The sequence below is a fragment of the Mastomys coucha genome, unplaced genomic scaffold, assembly GCF_008632895.1.
Source record: "Mastomys coucha isolate ucsf_1 unplaced genomic scaffold, UCSF_Mcou_1 pScaffold6, whole genome shotgun sequence".
NCBI lineage: Eukaryota > Metazoa > Chordata > Mammalia > Rodentia > Muridae > Mastomys > Mastomys coucha.
Window position 1 is genome coordinate 27,207,398 of NW_022196912.1, and position 26,776 is coordinate 27,234,173.

A 26,776-nucleotide genomic window follows, 5' to 3' on the forward strand; every position below is an offset into this window, starting at 1 on the left:
AAGTCCTTCCCATGGCCTGAAGGGGCCTGTCAACAGGACTAGGGATTCCAACCCAGAAAAGGGTAATGTGCCCTGGGCAGCCATTGAAACCGTGTCTTCCAGGATCCAAGAGCCAGTCTAGAGATTGCAAGGCCCTGAGAGGCAGGGTTGAGGATCTTAGCCAGTGGACACCTGCAGTGGGTACTGAACAAGGGTGTCCACCTTCTTCCCCTCAGAGCCTAGGGTTTCTGTCTGCTACCCAATATCCTCAGATAGCATGCTGTTGATGCACTTTGACCGGCCAGGGAGACCAGAATATCACTTTCTATGTGAAAGATGTGGCCAAACCAAGTCCAGGAGATGGTGAAGTCCTCCTGAAGGTGACAGCCAGCACCCTAAACAGGGATGACATACTCCAGTACCTAGGGATTCCAATGGTCAGTCCAGGACAGACTCCAGAGATCAACCTTTGTTTTCAGTGGGCTGAGCAGGCACAGAGAAGATATTGGTGTGCTGTGTATTCTGAGACCCAAATGTAAACAAAGCCGCTTTGTTTACATAAAAATGAGGGGGTTGTGCTGATGGTGTAGCTCATTTGTAGAGCCTTTGCCTAGCAAGCTCCAGGCCCTGTGTAATCCCCAACAACAAAAACCAAGAGTATCTGCAAAGCAGACTCCACCATGTGTTCACACATTATCTCCTCTGGCATCCTGGCAAGGCGTAGGGATGGACCATTTGTTGAAACAGGGAGGATGTGGGGGGAGGGTGTACATCTGGTCTAATTAACTCTTCAGACAATCCTACTTATATGTTTCAGAGTCATTGAGGGAGACATAGAACAGAGTCAATCACAGCCCTTTTAGATTCCCACCCCCAGTTTCATAAATGACTTATCAGAACTGCTATGCCCACGGACTCTAAACTGGACAAAGCGCTTGTTAATTAAATGTTGGTTAGGATTTTCTCTTCACTGGCCTTGATTTTAACCCATCCAAAGCCTACTTAGTCTATGACCTCTTTTTAACAGACTCTTGAAAATATCCTGGCTTCCAGGGAGCATCAAGGAAGCCAACTGTGTGCACCAATGTGGACTGATTAATAAGTTATAATTTAAATAACCTCTCACCCATGCTCCTGTCAGTAAACCAAATAAGCTCACTGGCTCGGAAAAGGAATTATACTCCAACCTAAATTGGAATGCTAACAAGCAACTTTTATTCATTTATTGTTTTACTTTTTAAGACAGAGTATGTAGCCCAAGATCATGTGATACTTGAGACCACCCCAACTCAGTCTCCAGAATGCTGACTGACATTATAAACATGAACCACCGAGGCAGCCGACAAGTTTAAGAATGAGAATCCCAGAACTGAAGAGGATGAGGGAGGAGGATTGCTTCAAGTTTGAGGCCAGCATGGGCTATAAAGACAGACCTTGTGGTGGTGGTGGTTGTGGGGCTAAACCAAGGACTAAAGATATTAAATGAAGTAGGGCCATGAGCATAACTCCACGGTAGATTATTTCCTAATATGCTCAAGGTCCCCAGTACCACAAAAACAAAGCAAAGCAAAGCAGATTTAGGCAAGCAAGGAAAAGTAAGCCTTACTTCAGCTGGCAGCATGCCTGCCTAGCAAGCATAGCTCTGGGATTGATCTCCAGGGCTGCATAAACTAGGACAGCGCTTCCTTCACAGTTGAGTTGGTCAGGATCAATTAGTAAGGTACGTCAGGGGTTTTGAAGATGACTCTTGTTGGCAAACTGCTTTAGCAGCAAGCCTTTGGACAGTAAGCATAACAATTAAGAAGCTGGTGTGGGCATGTCATCCCAGAGATGGGAGAATCCATGGGGACTTGCTGACAATTCAGTCCAGCTAAGCAAGAAATTCTAGGTTCAGTGAAAGATTCTGTCTCAAACCATAAGGTGGAGAACAACCGAGAAGATGCTGTGTTGACCTCTGGCTTCCATATGCTTGCGCACACGGATGTGTATGCACACATAGACAAATAAATGTGCATCAGAATCAGCCAGGGAACTTTTTAAAATTAACATGTTGGGGACAGGCAAACAACAGTTGTAGATTGAAATGGTTCTGATGCAAAACTGCAGTTAAGTTGTTATGGTCTAAAGCCTTTGAGGCCGGGGGTGAGAACAGAGTTTGTCATTCATTAAATATCAGTCACTGCTGAAACGTCCAGTTTTGTTCCTAGTCTCTCTAATAATTTACTTTGTGATCTTTGTAAGCCACGTCCCCACCTTGGCACCTTTCTTCATACAACAAAAGGCTTAAATATAGTAACTAGCTGAAAATCTATCGGTTATGACACCACTGACTTTGTGACCTGTGGCTTTTTATTTACACAAACCAAGCCATCTCCCTCTTCTTTTTTCTTACTCACAAAACCAGACTTCATCCTGATTTTTTTTTCTCCAAGAGAAGGAGGAGCTGTTGAAGAGGGGCCGGGGCTGGTGACACACGGGTCTCTGATCACATTCCCTGCTTAATGTACCTCTCTTTCTGTAACGACTGAGCCAGTATGTCCCACCCACAGGAGCCAGTAGCATTTTGGAACTTGGGGCATTGGGACATGTGGCTGAGCTGGAGCCTGGCTGCTAAGGACACTGGAAGACTGGAGATTTGGCCATGGCTCTGCTGCCTGGTGGAAGCCAAAGCTCAGTACATCACTGTCCCTGAAGATCACCTTGTACCTATCCCAGCACTGAGTGTCTCAAGCTGCAGCCACCCCAGAGGTCTGGAACATCACCTTTCAGATGTTATTTCTAGTAGGTGAGAAAGCCTGATGCTCACTTTGCACACTATGGCTCACTCCCTTGAGAGGCAACCTCTTGGAATGCCAGCAGTCCTGTAGGACACCCAGAACCCATTATCCTACCCTGCTGTACCACTAACAATTTCAGGCCATCAAACCATGCTACGTGGCTTGCAATGGGGGCTGAGAACCAAGGTTAGCAGATAGGAGGTCTGTGCACATCTTAACATAAGACTCAGGAGCAATCTGCACCTCAGATCATGCGGACTTCTCTTTGGAGCCCAGGGCAATAGAAGAAAAAGACTAGGAGTGTGTCTCAGTGGTAAAACATTTCCCTAGCATGCTCAGGGCCCGATTTTGAACCTCAACAATGAAAAAGAAAAGGATTTCTTGGGAGTTATTTCATATTTTGAATAGAGATAATGGATGTGGCTACAATATTTTTGGAACTAAACCCTGTTTTCCACTTGATCAGAGACAATAAGGGACACACACACACACACACATCCAAAAGAAAAAAAAAGAAAGAAAAAAAAGAAAAGAGAGAGAACTGTCAATGTGCCCCTTCAAAATGCAAGCTATTTGGCATTTGGTCCAAGGATCAGCTGGTGTACACAGGCTATTTCTATAGTTGGGCAGAAGAGAATGTTTCCAGAGTTTCTATGCTTTCCATCACAGGCCATGTTCAGGCTGGAGGCTCTGTGCTGATTTGCAGAGGATCAAGTGGAGTGGGCACAGCTGTCATCCAGCTGGCTTTGGGTGCTGGCACTATTCCAGTGGTTAGAGCTGGCTTCCAGCACAAGCTTCAAAGGGCAGGAAAGCTTGTGGCTGCAGCTGGATTCAATTATAGAGAAGAGTTTTCTAAAACAACTCTTAAGATTCACTAAAGGTAAAGCACTCCTGTGGTTCAGCAGGCACCGAAAGACGATGCAGTACAGACTAGTCTAGAGATAATCAAAGAAGGGCTGGAGTGGGAACTCAGGAAGCAGGGTGTGTGTGTGTGTGTGTGTGTGTGTGTGTGGATACAGGGTTTCCTGTATTCATGCTGGCCTCAAACTCACTGTAGCAGAAAGTGACCTTGAGCTTCTTGTTCTCTCATCTGGTGCTGGGATTATAGATGTATACCACCTTGCCCGGATTATGTGACTCTGGTGATCAAAGCTGTCTTAGTTAGGGTTCTACTGGTATGAACAGACACCATGACCAAAGCAAGCCTTATAAGGACATCACGTAACTAGGGCTGGCTTACAGGCTGGAGCATGGCAGCATCCAAGCAGGCATAGTGCAGGAGGAGGTGAGAGTTCTACATTTTTATCCGGAGGCTTCTAGGAGAAGACTGGCTTCCAGGCAGCTAGGATGAGGTTCTTAAGCCCATGCCCACAGTGGCACACTTACTCCAACAAGGCCACACCTCCTAAAAGTGCCACTCCCTGGGCCAAGCATATACAAACCATCACAAAAGCCAAGGCTTCATGCATGGTAGGCAGACACTCCACTAACTGAGCTACGTCTTAGCACAAATTTGTCCTTTCTTCCCATTCATCTTTTTCCATTTTCCTTGGGAGTAGAAAAGGAGAGGTGACAACAAAGCTGACAACCCCTGCAGACCCGTAGTGGCACTGCTACTTTGTGGGTTCTCTTTTTCCTTCTCTACCTCTTTCTTCCACCCTTCCAACCCCCTAACACTAGATAGGAGAGAAACAGGGATAGAGAGGAAAGAGGGCAATGCCATCGTTAGACTACTTCCTGCTGGTTAGGGCCATTGAGCTCCTTGGGCAAGTTTGATCCTCCCAGTCAGGATATCTAATTTCTTCTTGTTGTTGTCTCTCCTTTGTGCACAGCTACTCAACAAGCTATGACCAACCAACAGCTCACCTGCCTCTCGGGGCCCTAACATTTATATACCCTTTTGAAGAGTCCCCAGAATTCCAAACGCCACACAATCTCTGAAACTGCCTGCAGCTGACAAAAATCCCACTTCTACTGGAGCACAAGACCAATCATAGTCAGCTGCTGTGGACAAGCTAGAGCAACCCATATACCACACCTGGGGTCAAAATGAAAACATATTGCCATACTATTTCTGTGTTTTTCAAAGAAACCAAAATGGTCACTACAGAGACCCTCTAACTTAGACGTGGATAATCAGTCTGCTCTGTAGCCTGGAACAGGACTTCCTCCTTTCTGCTCTTACTTATGCCTCGATGCCAGCGGGAATGGATTTATTTGGGGGATAGAATACCAGGTCTTGGTGTAGTTATTCTCTCCTGCTGTGCTGAGGTGGGGAACAGGGACTCATGGAAGAGAGGCATGAGGTAACACATGCTATTATATAATTCCACTAACTACAGTACTTCTACGGCCAGTGTTTTCAGGTCCAACTGTACTTGCCACCTGAACTTGTAATGATTTGTTATTTTCATACAAGATCTCACTAGGTAGCCCAGGCTAGCCTCAAGCTTGAGATCTTCCTGCCTCAACCTCCAAGGGCTGGGATTACAGGCATGCACTGCCACACATTTGTTTTTACTCACATATCCAGCAAATTACCTTAAAACCTTATTTGTACCAATTTTTGTGTCTAACATGATTACCGATCTCTCTCCTTTGGAAGATGCTGGAGTTGATCCTATTAGGAGGTAGATCCTATTGGGAGAAGAATGTCAACTGCCTGGCTCTTGATGGTCGCTGGGTTCTCTGTGGTTTAATAGGAAGAGGTGTTGTTAGTTTTAGTGGACCCTGGTTTTTTTGTTTTGTTTTGTTTTTGTTTGGTTAGGTGTTTGTTTGTTTGTTTGTTTGTTTTTGGTTTTTTCGAGACAGGGTTTCTCTGTGTAGCCTTGGCTGTCCTGGAACTCACTCTGTAGACCAGGCTGGCCTCGAACTCAAAAATCCACCTGCCTCTGCCTCCCAAGTACTGGGATTAAAGGCGTGTGCCACTACTGCCCGGCTGTGGGCCCTGTTTTTAAAACTACTTTTTAAACAAGGAAGTCCAATCACTCATTTGTTGAGATGTAGGGATAATAAAGTGAGTGGTGGGTGAAAGAAAGTATGACTGTCACCAAGAAAACTGCCTTTGTACAAACCTAGTCACAGCTTGCTTTAAGGAGCCTATAAAGAGATTTGCTGGGTTGGAGAGATGGCTCAGTGGTTAAGAGCAGTGACTGCTCTTCTGAAGGTCCTGAGTTCAAATCCCAGCAACCACATGAGGGCTCACAACCATCCATAATGAGATCTGATGCCCTCTTCTGGTGTGTCTGAAGACAGCTACAGTGTACTTAGATATGATAAAAAATACATAATAATTATTTTTTTAAAAAAGGGCTGGTGAGATGGCTCAGCAGGTAAGAGCACTGACTGCTCTTCTGAAGGTCCTGAGTTCAAATCCCACAACCTCATGACCAGCAACCACATAATGGCTCACAACCACCCACAATGGTATCTGATGCCCTCTTCTGGTGCACCTGAAGTCAGCTACAGTGTACTTATAAAATAATAAATAAATCTTTTTTTAAAAAAGAGAGAAATCTGCCACCATGGGTATCTGTGTTCAGAGAATTAATTCTCTGAACCCTCCCCACATATTCCTATACTTCATACTTATATAAGTTTCTATCAGGAAGAACAAAAACATCGGCCATAGTATTAAGCCTTCATATAGGTTCAAGGCTTTATTTTCAGGGTAGAACTCTTCTCAGTGTACTAAGAAAGCCTATTAGGTAAGTAAGCTTGAACCTGCAACAGATTTATGTTCTTAAAATCCTCTGTAGCATTGTAGAAGGCACCAGCTTTGGGAATATAGTCCATCAGTTTTGCATCTAATGGGAAAGATAAGGCTTCAGCTTTCCTTTGTATTAAGCTATGTAAGTCTGTCAGTTACACTAGTCTTTTCCTGCAGCCTTCAATCTTACCTGGAACAGAATGAAGTTGCACATCTGAAAGCATGCTCTTTTGTGATGGGAAGTGAAAGGGTGCTGTTTCAGATACTCAGAGAACATAAGGGCTAGGCAGGATGGGGAACAGCAGGGTAAGACCTTTCTTCCAGTTTGATACTCTTTTCCTTAGTGCAAACACTGGTGAAAACTTTCACGGATCTTCTCTACGGGCAGCCCCCAACGTCTGCTGCCGGGTCTGGATAGAGTCTACCCGGCAACTGATAGTCAAGTGGCTAACATGTGGAGGCTAACAGGAGCGCGGGTAAAATCGTCTTGGAGCTGCCCCAGTGAAGTAGGACCTCAGAGCAAATTTAGGAGTGGGCTCTCTTCCCAAGTCCGCTCCTGTAAATCTGGTCTAAGGAAATAAAAAGGTGTATGGGACCGGCAATGTGCTCTGTTTGCTTGGACAGGAGCCGCGGGAGCCGGGTGAGGGAGCTCGACCGTCAGATGACGCGCGGCCTGAAGCCCAGGCTCGGGGATCGGCCTTCCGAGTAAAGCTCAGATCAGGAACTTAGTGGAAAGCACCGGCCAGCCACGCGCGTCTCCGCCCAAGCGCTAAATCGCTGCCCTTGAGTCCCGCCCCTCTCGTGGACCCCGCCCCTCTCGTGGACCCCGCCCCTCGCTCCTAAAGCTACAACCCCTCAAGCCGAACACTTCCCTCCCCGTAGCACTCGCCCCGCCCCTTCCTGTCCGCTATCCGGACTTCCGTCCTGAGAATGCATCCTCGGTAGTTTGATTCGGAGCATCTTTTCTAGGAAGTAAACACGTTCTAGTTTGGGACGCGGACTTTCCGGCGGTGCTGTAACAGCTTCCGGCGCTCCCTGGCTGTAAAGACTCTGTACGTGACGTCGCGTCGCCCACGACGGCGATCGAGTTTAGAAATATCCCGAGGGATCTTACGGTAACCTACATCAGCCCGCCAAGATGGCGATGCAAGCGGCTAAAAGGGCGAATGTGAGTACCCCGCTTTCTGCGCGGTAGGTAGGGGAGCGACGTCTTTGCTTAACTGTCGCAGCATGGGTGGGAAGCGGTTTTTGTCCCTTCGCCCACAGGTAGGGAAAGCTCATCTGTTCAGAGGAGATTCTGTCCCGGCTCATCCTCAGGGGTGTGTTCCTTGATCGACTTTTCGCCCCACCCCTGTAAAGAGCTCCCTGGTATCGGTGACCCTGTGAGGTCTACAGTCTCTGCTGCTTGACTAGACGTTAGGATCCTCTGAGTCCCAGAAGTCGATGACATAGACGTACCGAGTAACAATTTGGTTCATTGCCAGCTGTAGCCTGGGATTTTTCTCAAATGTACTGTAAGCACCTGCTGTGTCTCTTGTCTTACAAACGGGAAGCAGTTCATTAGTTGTATTTATTCAACACCTACTGTGTGCCACATGCCGGTGTTAATTCACACAGCAGTGAATTAAACGAAAAGTCGAGCTTATGTTCTACTGTTGTCAGTGGTCGGAGTGTTATCAAAATCTTTAAGAAAAAATATTCTTTCAAGAAAGTAGGAAATGGGCCGGGCAGTGGTGGCGCATGCCTTTAATCCCAGCTCTTAGGAGACAGAGGCAGGAGGATTTCTGAGTTCGAGGACAGCCAGGGCTATACAGAGAAACCCTGTCGTAAAAAAAAAAAAAAAGAAAGAAAGAAAAAAGAAAGACACATAATTGACCATTGGATATTCTGATGAAGATTTAGGGCAATCTCGATTATGTGAGTCATTTCAGTGAATGAAAACTTGGATCCTGAGAATGAAAAGCTGGTGGAATTCAGACAAAACTGCAGAGTCGGTCCTATGGTTTTTCTTATTAATAGAAAAAATTGCATTGTTCTAAAGATATCTAAAGTGCTTTTTTGTTGTTGTGGGGTTTTTTTGTTTGTTTGGCTTTGGTTTTTGGTTTTTTTGAGACAGGGTTTCTCTGTGTAGTCCTGGCTGTCCTGGAACTCATTCTATAGACCAGGCTGGCCTCGAACTCAGAAATCCTCATGCCTCTGCCTCCCAAGTGTTGGGATTAAAGGCATGCATCACTGCTCCTAAAGTGCTTTTTATATACCAAGGAGAGTGAGCGAACAGAATGGGAGAGACCTGATAAAAGAACAATTTGTTAAATTCCGGAGTGAAGCTGGATTGTGGCTCAGTGGTAGAGTGCTTGCATGAGTCTGTGGATTTGATTCCCAGCACCTCAACCCATGATAGGAAGCAAAAATAATTAAAGAAGGGAGTGGTTGGTATACCAATAGAAGAAAATTTGATGGACATGGATGGATAAAGTTTAGCAACAGGAATATAGAGTTACCATTTGGTCATATCTGTTTTCTGCAAGAAGTGTGGAGCCAGAGTCATCAACTGTGTTGGCTGAGAAGAGTATAGAGAGAGCCTTTTTAGAGTTTACAGGGAACGATGGTGAAGTTTTAGGAGAGAAGAGAGAGGCTTACACAGTGGCTTGCAAAAAGCAGACTTACTGGAGTAATATATTTGTGTGGCAGTTGTTGATTATAAAACTTGACCTGGAAATCATAAACTTTTATAGTTTGTTTAATAATTATCACTACTACTATTTAAAGGCAGGGAATAAGCTTTTTAAAATTTGTTTATTAATGTATGTGCATGTGCTACGAAGCACATGTTGAGGTTAGAGGAAAATTTTAGGGAATCAGTTCTCTACCCTGTGGATTCGAGGGATTAACAGGTCATCCGGCTTGCTGGCAAGCCTTTCACATGCTAGACTAGCTTACCAGCCTGAGGGTAAATATTTTATTCTTTCATTCATATCATACTTAGCTCCATACCGAAAGTCGTGTCAGCTTAATAAATAAGTAATTATTGAAAAATGTTGTGTGGTATATAATTGACTGTAGCAGCAAAGAGTGAGCTGTGAGTCAGCAGTGTAAAGTAAGAAGAGTCTAAGAATGAGGGATATACAACAGGTCAAGACAGGCAACAAACTGGGTATTAATGTGGAAGATAGGAGGAAATACAGTCGTGAGGAGGAACAACAGCCAGGCCCCTAGGAGGCTGACAGGGGACGCTGAAATGAAAAGATGTTAGTAAAGGCACTGTCAGGTGGTAACTCAGGTATGAGTGTCCTATAAAGAAAATGAGTCAGTCAGTACAGACTTTCCTTTTTAACCTACATGACTGAAAACAGAAGCAAGTTAAAAAAAAAAAAAAAAAAAAAAAAAAAAAAAAAAAAAAAAAAAAAAAACAGAGAAATCTGGAACATGCAGGGAAGGTAGACACCTTTCTTTTCTTCAAGGCATCTCTCTTAATACCTAGCTCACCGTATACATTTAACAGGTTTGAGGAGTAAGTGAAGAGGAGTCCAGTACTTTGTTTTAGGTGGATAGGGAGGACCAGATGAGCTGTGCCCACAGCCGAGGACTAGAAGCCGGTGGGAAGGGAAGGCCTGTACGAACAAGAGAAGTCACTGACATGGGTTCTTAAGACATAAGAAGGCTTATGAGTGGGATTTTACTGTCTTTTCTTTCCCAGGAGACATTAAGGATGTGTAAGTGAAGTGGGAAATACTTGTTAAATTAGAATAACCCAAACCCAGGGTTTTAGTTCCTCCTCATAGTCTTCCCTCTGCTGATTTTCTGAGAAGCATCTGGTGGTAGTTCTTACACTTAGCTTCTTTGGCATCACTGGGGTCTTTATCATGGCTGCACTGCTGTCCTTCAGTATAATGATACTTATTTCTCATTTTAGATCCGCCTCCCACCTGAAGTAAACCGGATTTTGTATATAAGGAATTTGCCATACAAAATCACAGCAGAAGAAATGTATGATATATTTGGGAAATATGGACCTATTCGTCAAATCAGAGTGTAAGTTTCTCTAAGACTTACAGTGTCACTTAAAGGATATGGTTGCCTAATCTATAAGCTCAGAATTGTAGCTTGCAGCAGGACTGCACTGTGTGGTATGTGTCTGTTTTGCAGTGAGACTATAAGACCCTTGAGTAAAAGTTCCTTTCTAGTATCATGTAATATTTAGTGATAACATCTTCTAATCCTTAAACCATTAAACTACAGCACCTAAACTTGTACCACATAAGGGTCCCTCTGGAAGGATTTTTAAGGATTTTATTTTTAGTCATAATGTTTCTTTTCAGGAAGGTACCGTTGGGAAGGTCCTGTGGGTTTGAACCCAGGGCTCTGTACATGCTAGGCAGGCACTGGCCTTTGAGTTATAATCCCAACCCCACTATATTTTTTTATGTGTTTTCTGAAGTAAGTGTGGTGGGACACACCTATAATCTCAGCTTGTGTGGTGGAGGCAAGCATTGAAGCATGTGATTGTGACCACAGCTCAAATCAAGCCGAAGATTTTCTTTTCATAACCTCAGAGCCCCTCCCTGGCTTTACGGACTATGAGAGCCTGAAGCCTTTGTTTTCAAATGACCCAACTCTCCCAGGAAAAAACTGCTTCCTGGGAATATATCATCATTTGGGATGTATTCCCATTAGTAGCTGAAGGAGGATGAGACAAAAGTACCATAGAACAGGAGTTCCCTTTAGAAGGTCTCAGTCCTCCGAGGAGCAGCTGCTCAGGCTTTGTGCTCCCTGCAGAGTACATTTTGTCCATACTTTGAGGGATGAAAGAATTCCAGGTCCTTCAAGGAACAAGGAATAATGTGTAGATAGTCTGATTTGGGAGCCCGACAACAAGGGTTTGTCTTTAGTGCCCGTAAGTAGCCATGTGACAAGCAGCCAGACTTGCTAGGTTTTTCTTTCTTTTTTAAGATAATTTGGATGTGGCCCTTTGGTTCTCAATGTGGAGGCAGTATGATAAATCAGCTGCATTGGTTGTTAGACCTGAGTTCAGATACTAACGAAGCCTTTCAAGTTAAGTGAAACTGGGCAGAGTGTTTCATCTATGTGGGCTTCAGTTCTCTACGAGAGAGGGGGAGAGAGAGAGAGAGAGAGAGAGACAGACAGACAGACAGACAGACAGACAGAGACACTTAGCTTGGATCAAATTGCATCTGTACATATCACCACTCTCCATAAAGCCACTGAACCTTCTCTGTCCATCCCTTAGTTATCACAACTTAGTCCCTAGTTACTACGGACTAAGGCTTCATAGTTAATACTTGGTCATGCTGCTGCCCATGAACTCACCTGTCTTTCTTGGCAAAGGCGATGCCTTTGTGTTGATAGCATTGCTGCATGATCCATAGGAACCACCCATATATATAAGCAAATGGATAGGACTAGAGATACAGCTTATTATTTGAGTGTTCAAGGCCTTGAGTTCAATCCTCAGTACTGTAAAAAGAAAATAAAAGAATAAAATAGCAGCATGGCTGTGATTAATTTATGAAGGCATTATAAAGCTTACTTATAGCACTCACTTGAAAGAAGTTTAAGTCGAAACCACAACATAAGAACGAGTCGTAGTAGAACACACCTGTAATCAAAGCCACATTGGAGACAGAGGCAGAAAGACTGCAAGTTTGAGGTCAATCTGGGCAGTATAGTGTGGCAAATTAAATGGCAGGGGTTACAGCTTGGTGGTAGAGTGCAGCCAAAGCATGAGCAGAGCCACAGTAGCTTGGGGCCTCGGCTTCCAAGCTTCTCTTGGGCTGCTCAGCACAGCCGCTCTGACCTGGCTCCTTCTCAGCCTATTCTCACCTTCGGGGAGGACTTTTAAGATAGGTTTCTCTGAGCCCCAGTCAAAGTAGCTCTCCTCACTAATCTCTGTCATAGCTCTCCTTTCCTCACGTGGCTCCATATGATCTGATTCATACCTTTTTTGTTTGTTTTTCTGTTTTGTTTTGTTTTGTTTTGTTTGAGATGGGGTTTCTCTATATAGCCCTGGCTGTCCTGGAACTCACTCTGTAGACCAGGCTGGCCTGGAACTCAGAAATCCACCTGCCTCTGCCTCCCAAGTACTGGGATTAAAGGCATGTACCACCACTGCCTGGCGGATTCATACTTTTTATGTAATGTCTTTCTCTTGCTTGAACGAAGGAAGGAAGAAAAGGAAGAGCAGAAGGAAGAGGTGTTGCCTGCCTTTTACTGTTAGTTCTGCTGCCTGTCCTAGGGGAATGCAGTGGTTGTTGAATAAAGTCATAGAATTTTGAGGCATGAGAGCCTGGATCTTAACTGCAGAATGAGAAACAGCAGATCTCCTGTTCCCTCCCTGTGATTAACTTGCTTACTGAGGTGCCAAGCACTGATTTTGTTTTTTTCAGAGAGGGTTTCTCTGTATCTCTGGCTGTCCTAGAACTCACTCTGTAGACCAGGCTGGCCTTGAACTCAGAGACTGGCTTGCCTCTGCCTCCTGAGTGCTGGGATTACAGATGTGGGCCACCACCGCCCGGCTGTACTGACTTTCTAGACTGGAACTTGGTAAAACCTAGCCATGCTTCTTCATGCACCACATGCACTAGGACAGCTGGTCATTCTCCCTGACATGTAGTAAACAGGTGGGTTTTTGTTGTTGTTGTTGTTTTTTTTAAAGATTATTATATGAGTACACTGTAGCTCTACTGATAGTTATGAGCCACCATGTTGTTACTGGGAATGTAGGTTGCTCTCTCCAGTTGGCCCTGCTTGCTCCAGCCCTACACGCTCCAGCCTAAAGATTTATTTATTATTATATCTAAGTACACTGTTGCTGTCTTCAGACACACCAGAAGAGGGCATCAGATCCCATTACAAATGATAGTGAGTCACCATGTGGTTGCTGGGAATTGAACTCAGGACTTCTGGAAGAACAACTGCTGAGCCATTTCTCCAGCCCAGGACTTTGAATACTTTACAGCCTTTTAACATTTTACCTTTCCTATTAAAATCATGCATAGGGGTTGGAGAGATGACTCTGGGGTTAAGAGTGCTTCCTGCTCTTCCGGAGGACCCAAGTTCTGTTCCCAACACCCACATTGGGTGGCTCCCAGCTGCCTCTGTAACTCTGGTTCCAGTTGGATCCTGCATCTTGTCTGACCTCCCAAGGGCACCTGCTCTACATATAAACACGCCTACACGTAACATGCACATTTTGTTTGTTTTGTTTTTTTGAGATAGGGTTTCTCTGTAGCAGTAGCTGACCTAGAACTCTGTAGAGTAGGCTAGTCTTGAACTCAGAGATCGCCTGTGTCTGCCTCCTGAGTGCTGGGATTAAAGGTGTGCAGCACTACTGCTGGACACATATAAATCATTTTTAAAATCACATATGATGTAGGACAAATGATACTGAAATCAGTAGATGATGTAAAGTAGCTGAAGCTAGAAAGGCTAAATTGTGGATGAGGTTTTTAATTCCTGTTTACTACCAGGCAGGAAAATGTTACTGAGCTCAGTAACATTTGAGCTGAGTAGTAGAACACTTGCCTAGTACGTGAAAGGACTCCAGTTTAATCCCTAGACATTTAAAAAAGAAAAAAATGTGGTTAGGTTTTGTCCCTATTGTAGTTCTTTAGAAGAAATAGGAGGGAAGAACTTCATAGAGGATGAATGTGTGAACCAATTAATAGAAAGGGTGGGCTGACTCAAACAGGTAACGGTTCCTGTTGGGAACCCAAAGTGGCAAGACAAAAGTGAATCAAGACATTCTCTGACCTTCACAACCATGCTGCGGCACATGTTGCACCTAATGCAAATGCACGTGGTGGTGGTGGTGGTGGTGGTGCTGCTGCTGCTGCTGCTGGTGCTGCTGCTGCTGCTGCTGCTGGTGGTGGTGGTGATAATGATGGAAGAAAGTAGATCTCTAGCTTTCAAATGAATGTTAGCAAGTTCGGTATGTTGCAAGGCACCATGGTAATAAAACACATTACCACTTTTGAGCTAGGTTGGGTGGTCTGTGCCTGGAATTTCAGCACTTGGGAGGCTAACATGGGTGGAATGAGTTTGCAGCCAGCCTAAATGCATATGGAGATCGCCAACTGTAATATGGAGATCTTGTCTGGAAGAAAAGAAAAAACCTTACCTTTGCTTTTAAGGAACACAAACTTCTCCACCCCTCTTTGGACAGTTCTCAACTTGCATACCTAATACCATCCTGAAAATGATTAAGCTGTTAATAGTTATTAATACTGTATCAAGAGTATCCCTCCTTGAATGGAACATGGTAATGCCCTGGAGACTGAGACAAGAAGGTTACAAGTTCAAGGCAAGGACAGTGTAGACCACATAGGGAGTGCTTGTGAAACATACATCTCCTAGCAACTTAATAAAGTGAGTTCATCAGCACTGGACTCCCTAGCCACACCCACCACCTCCATCTGTTCTTTCCCTGCCTCTGAGCAAGATCTAGATTGGAGAGTAGGGATAGGAGTTAAAATTTTGTTTGTTTTGAGACAGGGTCTCACTGTGTTTCCACAGCAAATGATCCTGGCTCTCTGTCCCTTTTGGGGGGCCGGGGTGCTATTTTGAGACAGGGTCTTTGCATAGCTTACTCTGTAGACCAGACTGGCTTTGAACTCACAGAGATCCACCTGCCTCTGTCTCCCAAGTGCTTGGATTAAAGGTGTCTGCTACCATGCCCAGAGATTCGATTTTTTTTTGTTTGGTGGTTCTTGTTTTTCCAAACAGGGTTGTAGACCAGGATGGCTTTGAACTCAGAGATTTTCTTGCCTCTACTTCCTGAGTGTCAGGATTAAAGGTGTGTGCTACCACCTCCCAGCTCCAAAGGTACAATTTTGAAGTTAGACTTTTACATGTTTTTACTTGTCTTATTCTGAGCCAGAATAGTGTTTGGCTTCACTCACTGTGTGTGTTCGGCAGGTGAAGAGGCAGCTCACAGTCCCAAACTCCATCCCATGGCTGCACAAGGGGTCTATTTTATGTTCCAGACCATTGGAAAGGGAGCTCTCTGACAGCTAGCTGTACACATTCACCTGCTGCCTGCAGGTCAGGGCTCCTGTGGCTTCTCTCACTTCCCCAGCTCTCTGAGGAAGCCCATGGGGCTAAGAGAAGGTGGGGCACAGGGAGTAGTGATCCTAGGAGGAGCCTGTAACTGGGTAAGGGCCCCACCTGCCAGCATTTTGCCCGGCTCACAGGTAACTGCACGCTGGTGTGCTTCTGCTCAGAGGGCAGAAGCTGTTTCCCCAACCAAGGGCTGCACAGTGAGCGCAGAGAGCCTTGGTCAGCCATTGCTGGCTAGCAGGCCATCAGTCCTAGGTACTGTCCCTACTTCAAGCCTGAGGAGTTACTCTGAGCACAGTGTGTGCTGGTTTCACGCAGCTTTGATCGTCCTCACGTGTGCAGCTTTGCTCTTAGTCTTCAGAACACATTAGCTTAAAAAGTTACATGCTCCTTTAGCTTATCTATTCATAGTGTTTATTCCCTCTGGTATTTTTCAGTTTGGTTTCAAATGACTTAAACTTAGTTCTGTTTATATAGTCTCCAAACAATTCTGCTAGGGCTAGAGCATAGCAGTAGAGAGAACACCTGGAATGGAGGACTTGGTATTTTTAAAAATTCAGTGCCAAAATAAACAAGACTCAGTTACATGTTCAAAAAGACTGGAAATTGTTGAGGCTTGGGTAACTGTCTTCTAACTGTTGTGCAGAGGGAATACACCTGAAACCAGAGGAACAGCCTATGTGGTCTATGAAGACATCTTTGATGCTAAGAATGCCTGTGACCACCTATCAGGGTTCAACGTTTGTAACAGATACCTTGTGGTTTTGTATTACAATGCTAACCGGGTGAGTGCGGCCCACTCTACAGAGGCTGGTGCTGGGTGTGGGTTTGGCTTTCCTCTAGGCTAGTGCTGCTGGTGAGTTGTGTAGCTCAGTAGCGTTAACTGTGGTGCTTGTCACCCTCGCAGGCATTCCAGAAGATGGACACCAAGAAGAAGGAGGAGCAGCTGAAGCTTCTCAAGGAGAAGTACGGCATCAACACAGACCCTCCCAAATGAGTGCGGCCATGCGTGGGCCCCATGCCTTTCCTCTTTAATTAGTACTCAATCTTGTGACTTCTTATTGGAGACCTAGCATGACTTGTTAGAAAGTTTTCTAGTATTAGAATATATAATGTTAATAAACTTTGTAGCTTTTGTAAAATGTGTCAGTGTTTTTTGTTAAACTTCTCACTCCTTTTTTAAATACCAGTGAAAAAAACAAATCAGGAGAACCTCATGTAGGATTGTAGATGAGCCTAGGGACTGAGCTCCTCATGGATGGCTTGTATTAGGAGGTGTGGCCTTGGTGGATTAGGTGTGTCACTGTGGGTGTGGGCTTTAAAAACCTCATCCTAGCTGCCCAGAAGTCAGTCTTCCACTAGCAGCCCTCAGATGAAGATGTAGACCTCTCAGCTCCTCCTGCACCATGTCTGCCTGGATGCTGCCATGCTCCTGCCTTGATGATAATGGACGAACCTCTGAACTTGTACACCAACTCCAAATAAATGTTGTCCTTTTAAGAGTTGCCTTGGTCATAGTGTCTGCTCACAGCTTTAAAACCCTAAAGTCCTTGAGAACACTGGCTTTTCTTTTTTTCTTTTAATACTTGTTTATTTATTGTGTATGTATGTGTGTGGATGTGCACCTGTGTCAAAATCAGAGTGACTTGTAGGAGCTGATTCTCTTAGCAGGTGGGTCTTGGGGATTGAACTCAGGTTATCAGGCTTGATAGCAACTGCCTTTACCAAACTCTGAGCCAGAGGAACTTGTAGACTTGTTTTTTGAGATAGGGTCTCTCCATGTAGACTAGGCTGACCTCCAACTCAATAGAGATTTCTTCCTGCCACTGCCTACAAGTTCTAGGATTAAAGGCATGTGCCACCATAGCCTGCTTAGACTTGTTATAACAACCTAATGAGTAGGTCACACACAAGGACACCAAAATCCATCCTGTTCGTTGAATAAAATGCGTTCATAAAAAGCTACTATAGCGCACAGCTACAATCCCAGCACTTGGAAAAGCTGAGGCAGGAGCATCACCATGAGCTTACTAGGCTATGTTGTTAATTTTGGGCCAGTCTGGATTACAGAGTAAGACTCTGTCTCAAAAAATAAGGTCCTGGTATGAGAGCCACCAAGAACCTGGCACCTTTTGGTGTGGTAACCCTTGTCCTTACAGCAGAGGTCCATCACAGAAGTAATGACTCAAATCTGACAGCAGGCTTGCTTAGAGAGAGGTACTATTACTTGGCCAAGGCTGTAGTTACTATCTATATATTTTGGACTTAGCTCACAATATGTCTTTGCCATAAATAAAATGAAATGCTTAGTGGTAAGAGTTCCCATGACATGGGAAGAATGCAGTAATTGTCACATTCATTGTGGCTTGACAGCTTAGGAGAAGACAGCTGTAAATTTTCTTTTTATAGTTCAGGCACAGGCCAAATGGAGGCGTGTGAACCGATTGTTTCGTATACCCAGAATCTAGAGTCACTGGGAAGGCCACATAGACTGACCAGTGTCACTGGCTACTTTTAAATGCATTTAAAGTCTGTTATTACTTTTAAGGACATAGGCCACTCTCTAGGTTTTGTACTGTCTTTTCAAAGCTCACTCAAAAATGAAGAAATTATTATGTCCGAGTGGTTCTTGACAGCACTTTTAACCCAGCCCCCTTTAAGCCAGAGTTTCCCTCACTGTCCTGGAACTCACTCTATAGGCCGAGCTGGCCTCAAACTCAGACATAGACCGGCCTCAGCCTCCTGAGTGCTGGGATTAAAGGCACAAACCACCATGGCACCAAGGGCAGCAAAAAGCCATTTCTAAGAAGGGTGAGCAGATAGAGAGGCCACAGCCGTAACTCTCTTGTGAGTGCCTTCATGATTTCCTTACTAATTCTGTAGTGCATGCTGGCTTAAGTGTCTGCAGACGTAGATGGTGTTCTGAAAGATCCCTTTGCCAAGACAACTGAAATTAGATTGTTATAAGAGTGAGGTCTCCAAGTGGCTGCTAGCTCGCTGCTCATGGTGTGAATAACCAGGAAAACTTCTGTTAGCCGTTAAGAACAGTCGGTCATTTGGATTATGTGTCTGTTCGCTGAAGTTCAAGACCTGAAGCTGAGTTTTAAAACTAGGGCTGGGGATATAGCTCAGCCGAAGAGGGCTTTCAGAGCCAGGCGCTGGGCTTGACCCTAGCACTATAGAAAACAAATTGACTTCCGATTGCTTGGAATTCTGTAATTTAGTTACAAGAGCTTAGACTTAGGGCCAGACACTGGGCCTCTCTGCAGGAGGTGCATTGCTAAATCTAGGGTTCTGGTTGATGATTGTCTTGTGTACCAGCCATCTAAATAAAGTTCAGTATTTTATAAACCAGGTTTAAAGTGTAAAGGAGCAGAGCTGAACGTGGTAGCACACACCTATAATTCAAACACTCAAGAGACAGAGGCAGGAGAGTCCTACATTTGAAGCCAGTCTAGGCTACTCGGTGAACTCCTTTCTCAAAGGACAGAAAGTGCAAGGGGCAAATGGTGTCCCCCGTATTCACCTGGAAAGGTGTGTCCAAGTTGCTTTGCTTTCAGTGAGCTGAGTCAAGTTCCTAACAACTCGTGAGACTGAGCAGCAGTTTGAAAACAGCTGATAGGACATGGATCTTAATGCTGGTCTATTGCTAACCAATCTTTAATGGTTCTCTCAGGATACCCTCTAAACTCTTTGGCATGTGTCATGATTTTCTACATCATCATCCAAAGACTTGAGAAAGCAGTCATTTCTCAGCTTTCCTGTATATTCTTGTGTATTCTTCAGGTGCTAGCTAGTAAAGTTGCATTTTTAGGGTTTCTTAGGAGGTGTCATTTATAGCCTCTTGCACCCAGGCTATACTACCATGGACAGGTCTTTTGTGTGCCCTGCAGTGGGCCCATGAAATAGTCATTGATGTCATTTTTGCTCATCCTGTTGGTGTCATGGCAGACAGCATGGTGCGTCTTCTGTACAGACTGAGTTCTGAGGAATTACAGGTGTTAGAATCATCAAGGAGAGTAAGGAAGCAGGACATTCCAGAGAAGACACCCCAAAAAGGAATGGGTGCAGCACCCTTTGGTCATGGATGAGTAAAAGCAAGGTAACTCCTTCCCATTCACGATTTCATCCAAAGCACTACCTTTTCATGAACCCCCAGCCCCAGCAGAGGGATTCATACATGGCTTCCTGGGGATGAGCGGTAGATAAAATAGCCCCAATTGTGGCCCATATCCTTCATGGAATGTTACATGATGTAATCCCAACACTTGGGAGTCAGAGGCAGATAGATCTCAGTTCGTGTGAGTTCAAGGCCAGCCTGGGCTACACAGTGAGATCCTGTCTCAAATAAATAGATAAGTAAATAAATGAGCAAGATTGATGGCTCCTAAGGATTACCATTCTAGGTTGTCCTCTGGCCTCCATTCACACCTGCATGTGTGTACACTCGGGGACACCCATACACACACATTCTACATTATTATCAGAAGTAATTCTTCAAGGTAAGCTAGAGCAAATCCAGATGTCACTAAATGTTGCCTATGAAAACAAGCCCAGAACCACCCTTTTTTTTCAAAAGTTCCTTCCTAGAGTGAGTCCAAGGTTTTAAGTCTTTTACATATTCATGTGCTCAGATGCACATAGCTCCCGTCTAGTGAGGGAGGCTCATCCCTCAGTGTCTTTAAACAGATGACGTTGCAGGACAGCCCTGGGAGATGTCACGTGGGATTGCTAGGATGCTAGGTTAGTTATGCGGAGGGCTCCCAGCTGGCGAGTTTAGTAGGGTAGAAGCTAATTTCCAAAGTTGCTTAGAGGATTTGTGATCGTTTCATTTAAAAAGTAAAACTAGACCTGGTAGTGGTATATATGCACTTGTAATGCCAGCAGTCAGGAGGCTGGCTGAAGGAGTTCTAGGTCAGTCTGCGCTCTGTCATCCTGTCTAAAGGTCCAGCATGGGTCCAGCACAAGCAGTTTGCTCACACAGCTCGTATATACACTCCCTTAGCCACTCGGAAGTCCTCTTTCACTCTTTTTCACCAAAGGCAGTTGGCTTGTGTGTCATTAAAGAACCTCCCACAACCTGATGGACAGGAAGATGCCAAGCACAGAGCCTTTATTTTACATAGTATTTCCAAAGAGGGCAGTACTTAAAGTGAGCAGCCAACAGAAGACAAGAAAGTGACAACAAAGGTAACTGGCTCAAGTCCCTCCAGGTAACCATGTACAGCGCATGTCTGAGCACCTTGTAAGTCTGGCTTAAGTGCAGGTAAGGCAATATAGATTGTGCAAACAAGATCTGTGTCCTATGATCAGGAATGGCTACTACATGCATCACACGAAATGCAGTCTGAAATGTTTGGATCTGTAAGTAAAGTTTTCTCAAGCAAAGATGTGTGGGGACAATTAAATGGCTGACACATACAGAGCACGTTGAGCAGAAAGAACAGATAATGTGGAAGGGCGGTGGGGTCAGCACACTGATCAAGAGCCCTGCATAGAAGGAGCCGTCCCAGTGGCAGAGAGAGCGGGCTACGACAGAGAGCAGGGACCATCTCCAGCCACCTCAAGCTCCTTCCTGCCTTCACTCTAAGCTGAGCAGCTCCACGTCAAAGATGAGGGTGGCATTGGGAGGGATGACACCGGGGTGGCCAGTAGCTCCATAGGCCACATCAGGGGTGCAGGTCAGCTTCGCCCTCTGCCCCAAGCTCATCTAGTAGGGATGGGGGCAGAGGAGGAGAGGAGAAAGAGGGCTCAGCTTGATTTAAAAGAAAAAAGGTAACTCTGGCATTTCCCCCAAAACCATCTTTAGGGTAAGTCCAAAGATCTGAGGTCAATTCTATTCGGGGCACACTAAACTTAAACTAAGAGCTTAAACATGCAGATTCTGCCTCAAAATAGATCTGACTATGGGGCAGTTAACAGCCACAAAGTAGCCTCAGATTCATTCAAACAACAAATGTTATTGGCTATCCAGCAATGGTATGGCCCAAACTTGTGTCTGCTCATCATTGTTCCTGGTCCTCTTCAGAGGTAGCCTTCGAGGAATGTGTAACAGCATCAAATATACTTGTGACAGGAACAGTTAAGGTTTGGCAACGAAAGGCCACATCAAGGTGACAGAGGCAGAGGTACAGGAATGGAACATCTTAGGACTTCCCAGACAAACTGAGGGAGAGCTGGAACCAAAGCCCACCAGCACTGTCAACCCACTGGACATCTGTTAGTAAGAGAGCTGTGAGGTTTGAATTTCAAAGGATACCTAAAATTCGAGTTGACCCGCTAATGTTGTATTGATGTTAATGTTCTACTTGAACCACTGCAGTATGGTTATATATGTTAACATTTGAGGAAGCTGGGTGAAAATTATATAGAAGCTTCACTATTTCTGCAATATTTTTATGTCTGAAATAGCTTCAAGACTGTTAAAAAAACAAAACCCAAAGCACTTCTTGGCTTATCCATCTCTAGCTCTTCTTAGCTCAGACAGCTTGTTGGCCTTTTCAGCCTGCTCAAGCAATCTTAGAAGGAATGCCTGGGGTGAGACATGTCAGCCACAGAGGAGGAGGAGGACAGAGCCAGGAGTGAGTACGAGGTGGTGTTGCTGCACCCTGGGGGTGGTGTTAAGGCAGCGTGAGTGAGGTCTGTTTCAGGACCTCTTAAAACCCACTTAGTTGAGTCCACAGCCTCCTTAAGACCTTTCATACCCATCCTCAGCCTACCTGGGCAGCGCCTTCTTCAAAGCCTTTGATGACTTCCTGTTTGCCAATTCTGAACTTGAAAGGTTTGTTTCTGTCTCTGGATGAATCGAATTTCTTGCCATTTTGGAGCATTCCTATCAAAAGTAAGAAGAGGGCAGAAAAGAGCTGGGGTTGTGAGTGAACCAGGAGTTAGACTCAGCATGTCTATACACAATTCTTCTGCACAAACCGGCTCCTCTTTGACCCTCCCATCAGCCCTGCTGACAAGCAGGAAGCATGGACCCATTGCTCAGCCTCTCCCAACAAGTGGATGCGGCCTATCACCAAGTCACACATCTCTTTGGAATCTAGCTTCAGTTTCTACTACTGCCACCTGTGGTGTTATGGAGTCACGGCCACGGCTCACCGGTGGACTAGAACAGCCTCCAAACTGGTACATCTACTCCTCGGAAGTCTTCCACTCTCTAAGTCGACAGATTTTCTTTTCCCTCCACCATTCTGATCATATTTACTTCCCTGCTTAGAAAACTTCAATAGCTCCCAAAGCAGAATCCAAAAGCCCAGGGCTAATAATGCCTGCCTTCAAGTGCTCTCTCCCCTCGAACCCTCCTCTCCCTACCTATTCAGAGCACGCCATTCTCAAGTTCCTCCATACCTTCTAAACCTTTCACACTACTTCCACACTAGCCTGGAGTTCAGTATGTAGCCTGGCGGCTGACCTAGAACTTGCAGGAGTTTCCAGGTGCCAAATCTCAGGTGTTGAGTCATTACACCCAGTTAAGACAGGGTTTTGACTTCAGCCTGACACTAACTCACTGTGTGATATTAGAGAAACAGTCCTCATATTTTCCATATTTAACACAGCAAGCTTTGCCAGCTTACAAGTATCTGAGCATCTATTATTTTACTTCTGAATTCCTACAGCTTGAATGTGTACTAGAGAGTCTTATTTACCTACCTTCTGGGTAGAATAGATTGGGCTCCTGCCCTGAGTTCTAAATGTGGCAAAGGAGAAACCCTTCTGGCTACCCAGAGATACACACAGATGGATGCTACAGAGATCAAACACAAACTCATGCATATACACAGTTGCTAAGATAGTCACATTCACAGAGATATTTATGCATGCTCACATGCACTTACACACAGACACTCAGGAGAGAAGCCCTGATGGTCAAACAGATGCTAAGAAAATATTTAGATCGACAAACCTACATATATTCACACAGATAGGCCCTTGGACAAATGCATGCTTGAATATGTGCACATGCACAATCCATTTATAGACTGCCTTCCCCACTTCCCCAATGCCTTCAGCTTTCCTAAAGTTGAATCTACTGGAAACCACACGGTTTCAGCTATCTGTGGCTGTAAATTCAGCCAGAGCTACATAATCCAGAAACAGGCCCACATAATATGCTGACTTCTTTTGCGAAGATGTTTCTTTAATACAGCAAATAAAGGATGACTTTTTGGATTAACATTGCTGGATCGAATCTACATCCACACGGGGGAAAAAAATTGAACTTAAGCCTCTATCACCTCTACACATAAGAATCAATTCTAAATAAATCATAGACCTAAATATAAATAATAAAATAAAAATAATAAAGTAGTAGTGGGCATACTGCCATTCAAAATTTCTACAAAGTAGCTAGGTATGATGGTACGCACTGTAATCCCAACATTCAGCTGGAGGCAGGAGGACCAGGAATTCAAGGCCAGCCTTGACTATAGAACAAATTCAAGGCCAACCCCAGTCACATGGGACACTGTCTTAAATGACAAAAACAATAAAAAAAAAAAAAAAAAAAAAAAAAAAAAAAAAAAAAAAAAAAAAAAGAAAGAAAGAGAAAAACAAACACCACCACCAACATTTCTACTAGGTGATAAATAAACATGAATAAATGAGGATCTTCTAATAAAGTGAAAAATTCCTTGAAGTGAACACAGAAAAATATGTAAGCATGAGGAAGACTGATAAGTATGATATTACAAAAATGAAGAACTTCTGCTCAAAAGATACTATTAAAAGACTAATGGAGGGATGGCTCAGTGATTAAGAGCACTGACTACTCTTGCAAAGGACCTGGGTTCAATTCCTGTCACCCCACACAACAGCTCTCAACTGTAATTCCAGTTTCAGAGTATCCAATGTCCTCTTCCAGACTGTGCAGGCACTAGGTACACAAACTCACTATGTAGCCAAGGTTGGCCTTGAACTTTTGATCCTCTTGTTCTCACTCCCAAGTGACAGTATTATACGTGTGGGCCACCAAGCCTAGCTTATATTTAATTCCTTAAAAATTAACCAGGAGTTTCTTATATAGTCTCCTGCTGTATCTGATAAGACAGGTCTCCCAAAGCAGAGCCAATGCGTTTAATGAGCCCTGCCTACTCAATGTACACACTGTCAGGAAAATGCAAAAGGATGTTTGGTTTTCTTAACTTGATAAACAATGGTCTGTCCATACCATGTAGAACAGATAAATCAATTACCCTGGTCAGAGGCTCCAGAGGCCCCAGGGTAATTAGGCCACAACACTAGGAGATAAAACAGCCCTCCTGTGCTGACATCAGCGGCTGGAGATACAACTGTTAAAAAAACAAACAAAAAAACCAGCCATGTCATCTGCTAGAACCAATCTGGTGCTTCACACTGGCCTAGAGAACTGCTAAAAATGGCCCCATCTGAATATGTCCCAGGAATTAAGCTGGCCTTGCTGTATGCTAATGGCTGTCACCCATAGAGTTTGCCACATTAGGAAGCGAGTCACAAGGCAGAGTCCTCACACCTCTTAGAGCAGCACCTGCCAGTAATCTTCCTGCCAGAAGTCCTAAAGAACTCATCTAGAATGTTCCTGGGGAAGGGGTGTTGGGGGGGGGGGGGGGGGGGGGGGGAGATGGCTCAGCGAGTAAGAGCACCGACTGCTCTTCCAGAGGTCCTGAGTTCAAATCCCAGCAACCACATGGTGGCTCACAACCACCCGCAATGAGATCTGACGCCCTCTTCTGGTGTGTCTGAAGACAGCTACAGTGAATTACACTGGAGCAAGCAGGGTGGAGCCAGCGGAGCAGAGGTCCTGAGTTCAATTCAGCAGCCATACACTTGATGGCTCACGGCCATCTGTACAGCTACAGTATACTCACTCATACACATAAAATAAATAAAATAAACCTTTTTTAAAAATCCATACATAAGATAAAATAAATAAGTATAGAATGTCTGTGGTCCTTGGGTCTTCAAACACAGACAACAGACTTGTGGCAATCTCCTCTGGATTCTCCCGGCGCCTGGAGACAGTGTAGCAACTAACCCTGGAGACAGTGCAGCAACTAACCCTGGAGACAGTGCAGCAACTAACCCTGGAGACAGTGCAGCAACTAACCCTGGAGACAGTGCAGCAACTAACCCCATCCCTCTTACTGCAGCCGAGTTGAGAGGGCACAAAGAAGAAAAATAGGGTAAAAGGGGATTTTGAGGGTGCTCAGACTTTCCAGAAAAAATCTGAAACATCAGACAGGAGCAAGAAGGTCAGGGAACAGGTAGTTTCTGGAGGCATTTGACTTTACCAGAGGCTGGCACCACAGATGGTCTTTGTGGGTAAGGAAAAGTAAAACTGATCACAGGCAACCTTGGGCTTTGAGGGTAATCCACGGACAAGACTGTCTTGAGGAAGCTTATAGGACAGCACTGCCTTGGGAAGGGCAGGCCTGGGTCAGTGCTAAGAGAATGAAACCTACCTGTATAGTGCACCACGCATATCTGACCCTTCTTAGGGAATGTCCTTCCTGTCAGGAGAGATTAAAGCAGATGAAAAATTGGGGTATTAGAAAAACTCACCAAGATGGGTGGTGGTGGTGCTTGCTTTTAATCCCAGCACTGGGGAGGCAGAGACAGGCAGATCTCTGTGTATTTGAGGCCAGCCTGGTCTATAGAGTGAGTTCCAGGACAGCCAAGGCTATAGAGTGAGACCTTGTCTCAAACAAACAAACAAACAAACAAACAAAAAAAAACAAAAAGCCAACCAACAAAAGAAAAAAACCCAAACAATGTCTCCTTTTTGGTTTGTATTTGAACTTAATGTTACTGGTCTCAATTTCCTAGGCCAAAACAAAACCAAAAGCAAAACCAGCCTCATTGCTCTTTACTGTTCCTTTTACTTTCATCTATTTTACAAGGATTCAGGAATAACCTAGTACATGCTAGACCAGGATCATGAATAGCCTACTGTGTGTCAGGTGACCTGAAGTAGATTCCAGAGACAGAGAGTAATATATGAACCCATGAAGAAGAGAAGCAGAAACCTAAGTCTCAGATGGCTAGAGAGTCATGATTACATCAAAGATGAATAAGTACGATCCTTCACAAGAACTCAATAATGACCAGGTCTGTGCCCTCATGTCAAAGATACCTTAGAGAATAATAAAGATAGGACCCCTGCTCTTCTGGGGTCTACATTCTTTCTTTTGTGTATATGAGATGGTCATGTGGGCTGAGATGGAGTGGTGTGTGCGTGTGTGTGTGGGGGGGGGGG

General features: G+C 44.7%; 3 protein-coding genes across 13 annotated transcripts in view; 2 read left to right on the forward strand and 1 right to left on the reverse strand.

Moving 5' to 3' along the window:
- The first annotated feature begins 256 nt into the window (after positions 1-256).
- On the forward strand, positions 257-7,059 carry Tp53i3 (tumor protein p53 inducible protein 3). Its single transcript, XM_031356896.1, is given in 12 exon segments — positions 257-295; positions 297-416; positions 2,513-2,647; positions 2,649-2,695; positions 2,697-2,764; positions 3,426-3,625; positions 3,627-3,636; positions 4,993-5,019; positions 5,384-5,485; positions 5,702-5,772; positions 6,825-6,912; positions 6,915-7,059. Coding segments are annotated over 12 exon segments (963 nt in total). The 3' UTR covers positions 6,971-7,059.
- The window catches only part of Fkbp1b (FKBP prolyl isomerase 1B), a 36,502-nt gene continuing 15,083 nt past the window's right edge, over positions 5,358-26,776 (reverse strand). For 6 of the 11 annotated variants that reach the window (XM_031355308.1, XM_031355307.1, XM_031355305.1 and 3 more), the window contains 3 exons: positions 25,983-26,030; positions 22,260-22,372; positions 20,625-21,250 (listed from right to left, as the gene is read on the reverse strand). In XM_031355308.1, the coding sequence (XP_031211168.1) occupies positions 21,122-21,250; positions 22,260-22,370 (240 nt within the window). In that variant the 5' untranslated portion in view covers positions 22,371-22,372; positions 25,983-26,030 and the 3' untranslated portion in view covers positions 20,625-21,121. Of the gene's footprint in view, positions 5,445-9,887; positions 10,077-11,793; positions 11,941-14,235; positions 14,579-20,624; positions 21,251-22,259; positions 22,373-25,982; positions 26,031-26,776 lie in introns of those variants that run through there. The other 5 variants (XM_031355312.1, XM_031355306.1, XM_031355311.1 and 2 more) reach the window with 3 other exon arrangements.
- Positions 7,356-16,682, forward strand: Sf3b6 (splicing factor 3b subunit 6). The gene is made up of 4 exons (XM_031355303.1): positions 7,356-7,633; positions 10,379-10,497; positions 16,187-16,325; positions 16,448-16,682. The coding sequence occupies exons 1-4, from the start codon at positions 7,604-7,606 to the stop codon at positions 16,535-16,537; spliced, it is 378 nt and encodes a 125-aa protein (XP_031211163.1). The 5' UTR covers positions 7,356-7,603; the 3' UTR covers positions 16,538-16,682.

Coding starts and splice junctions, on each gene's coding strand:
- Sf3b6 (XM_031355303.1), top strand. CDS start 7,604: ATGGCGATGCAAGCGGCTAAAAGGGCGAAT. Junction 7,634..10,378: donor AAGCGGCTAAAAGGGCGAAT/GTGAGTACCCCG, acceptor TTCTCATTTTAG/ATCCGCCTCCCACCTGAAGT. Junction 16,326..16,447: donor TGTATTACAATGCTAACCGG/GTGAGTGCGGCC, acceptor TCACCCTCGCAG/GCATTCCAGAAGATGGACAC.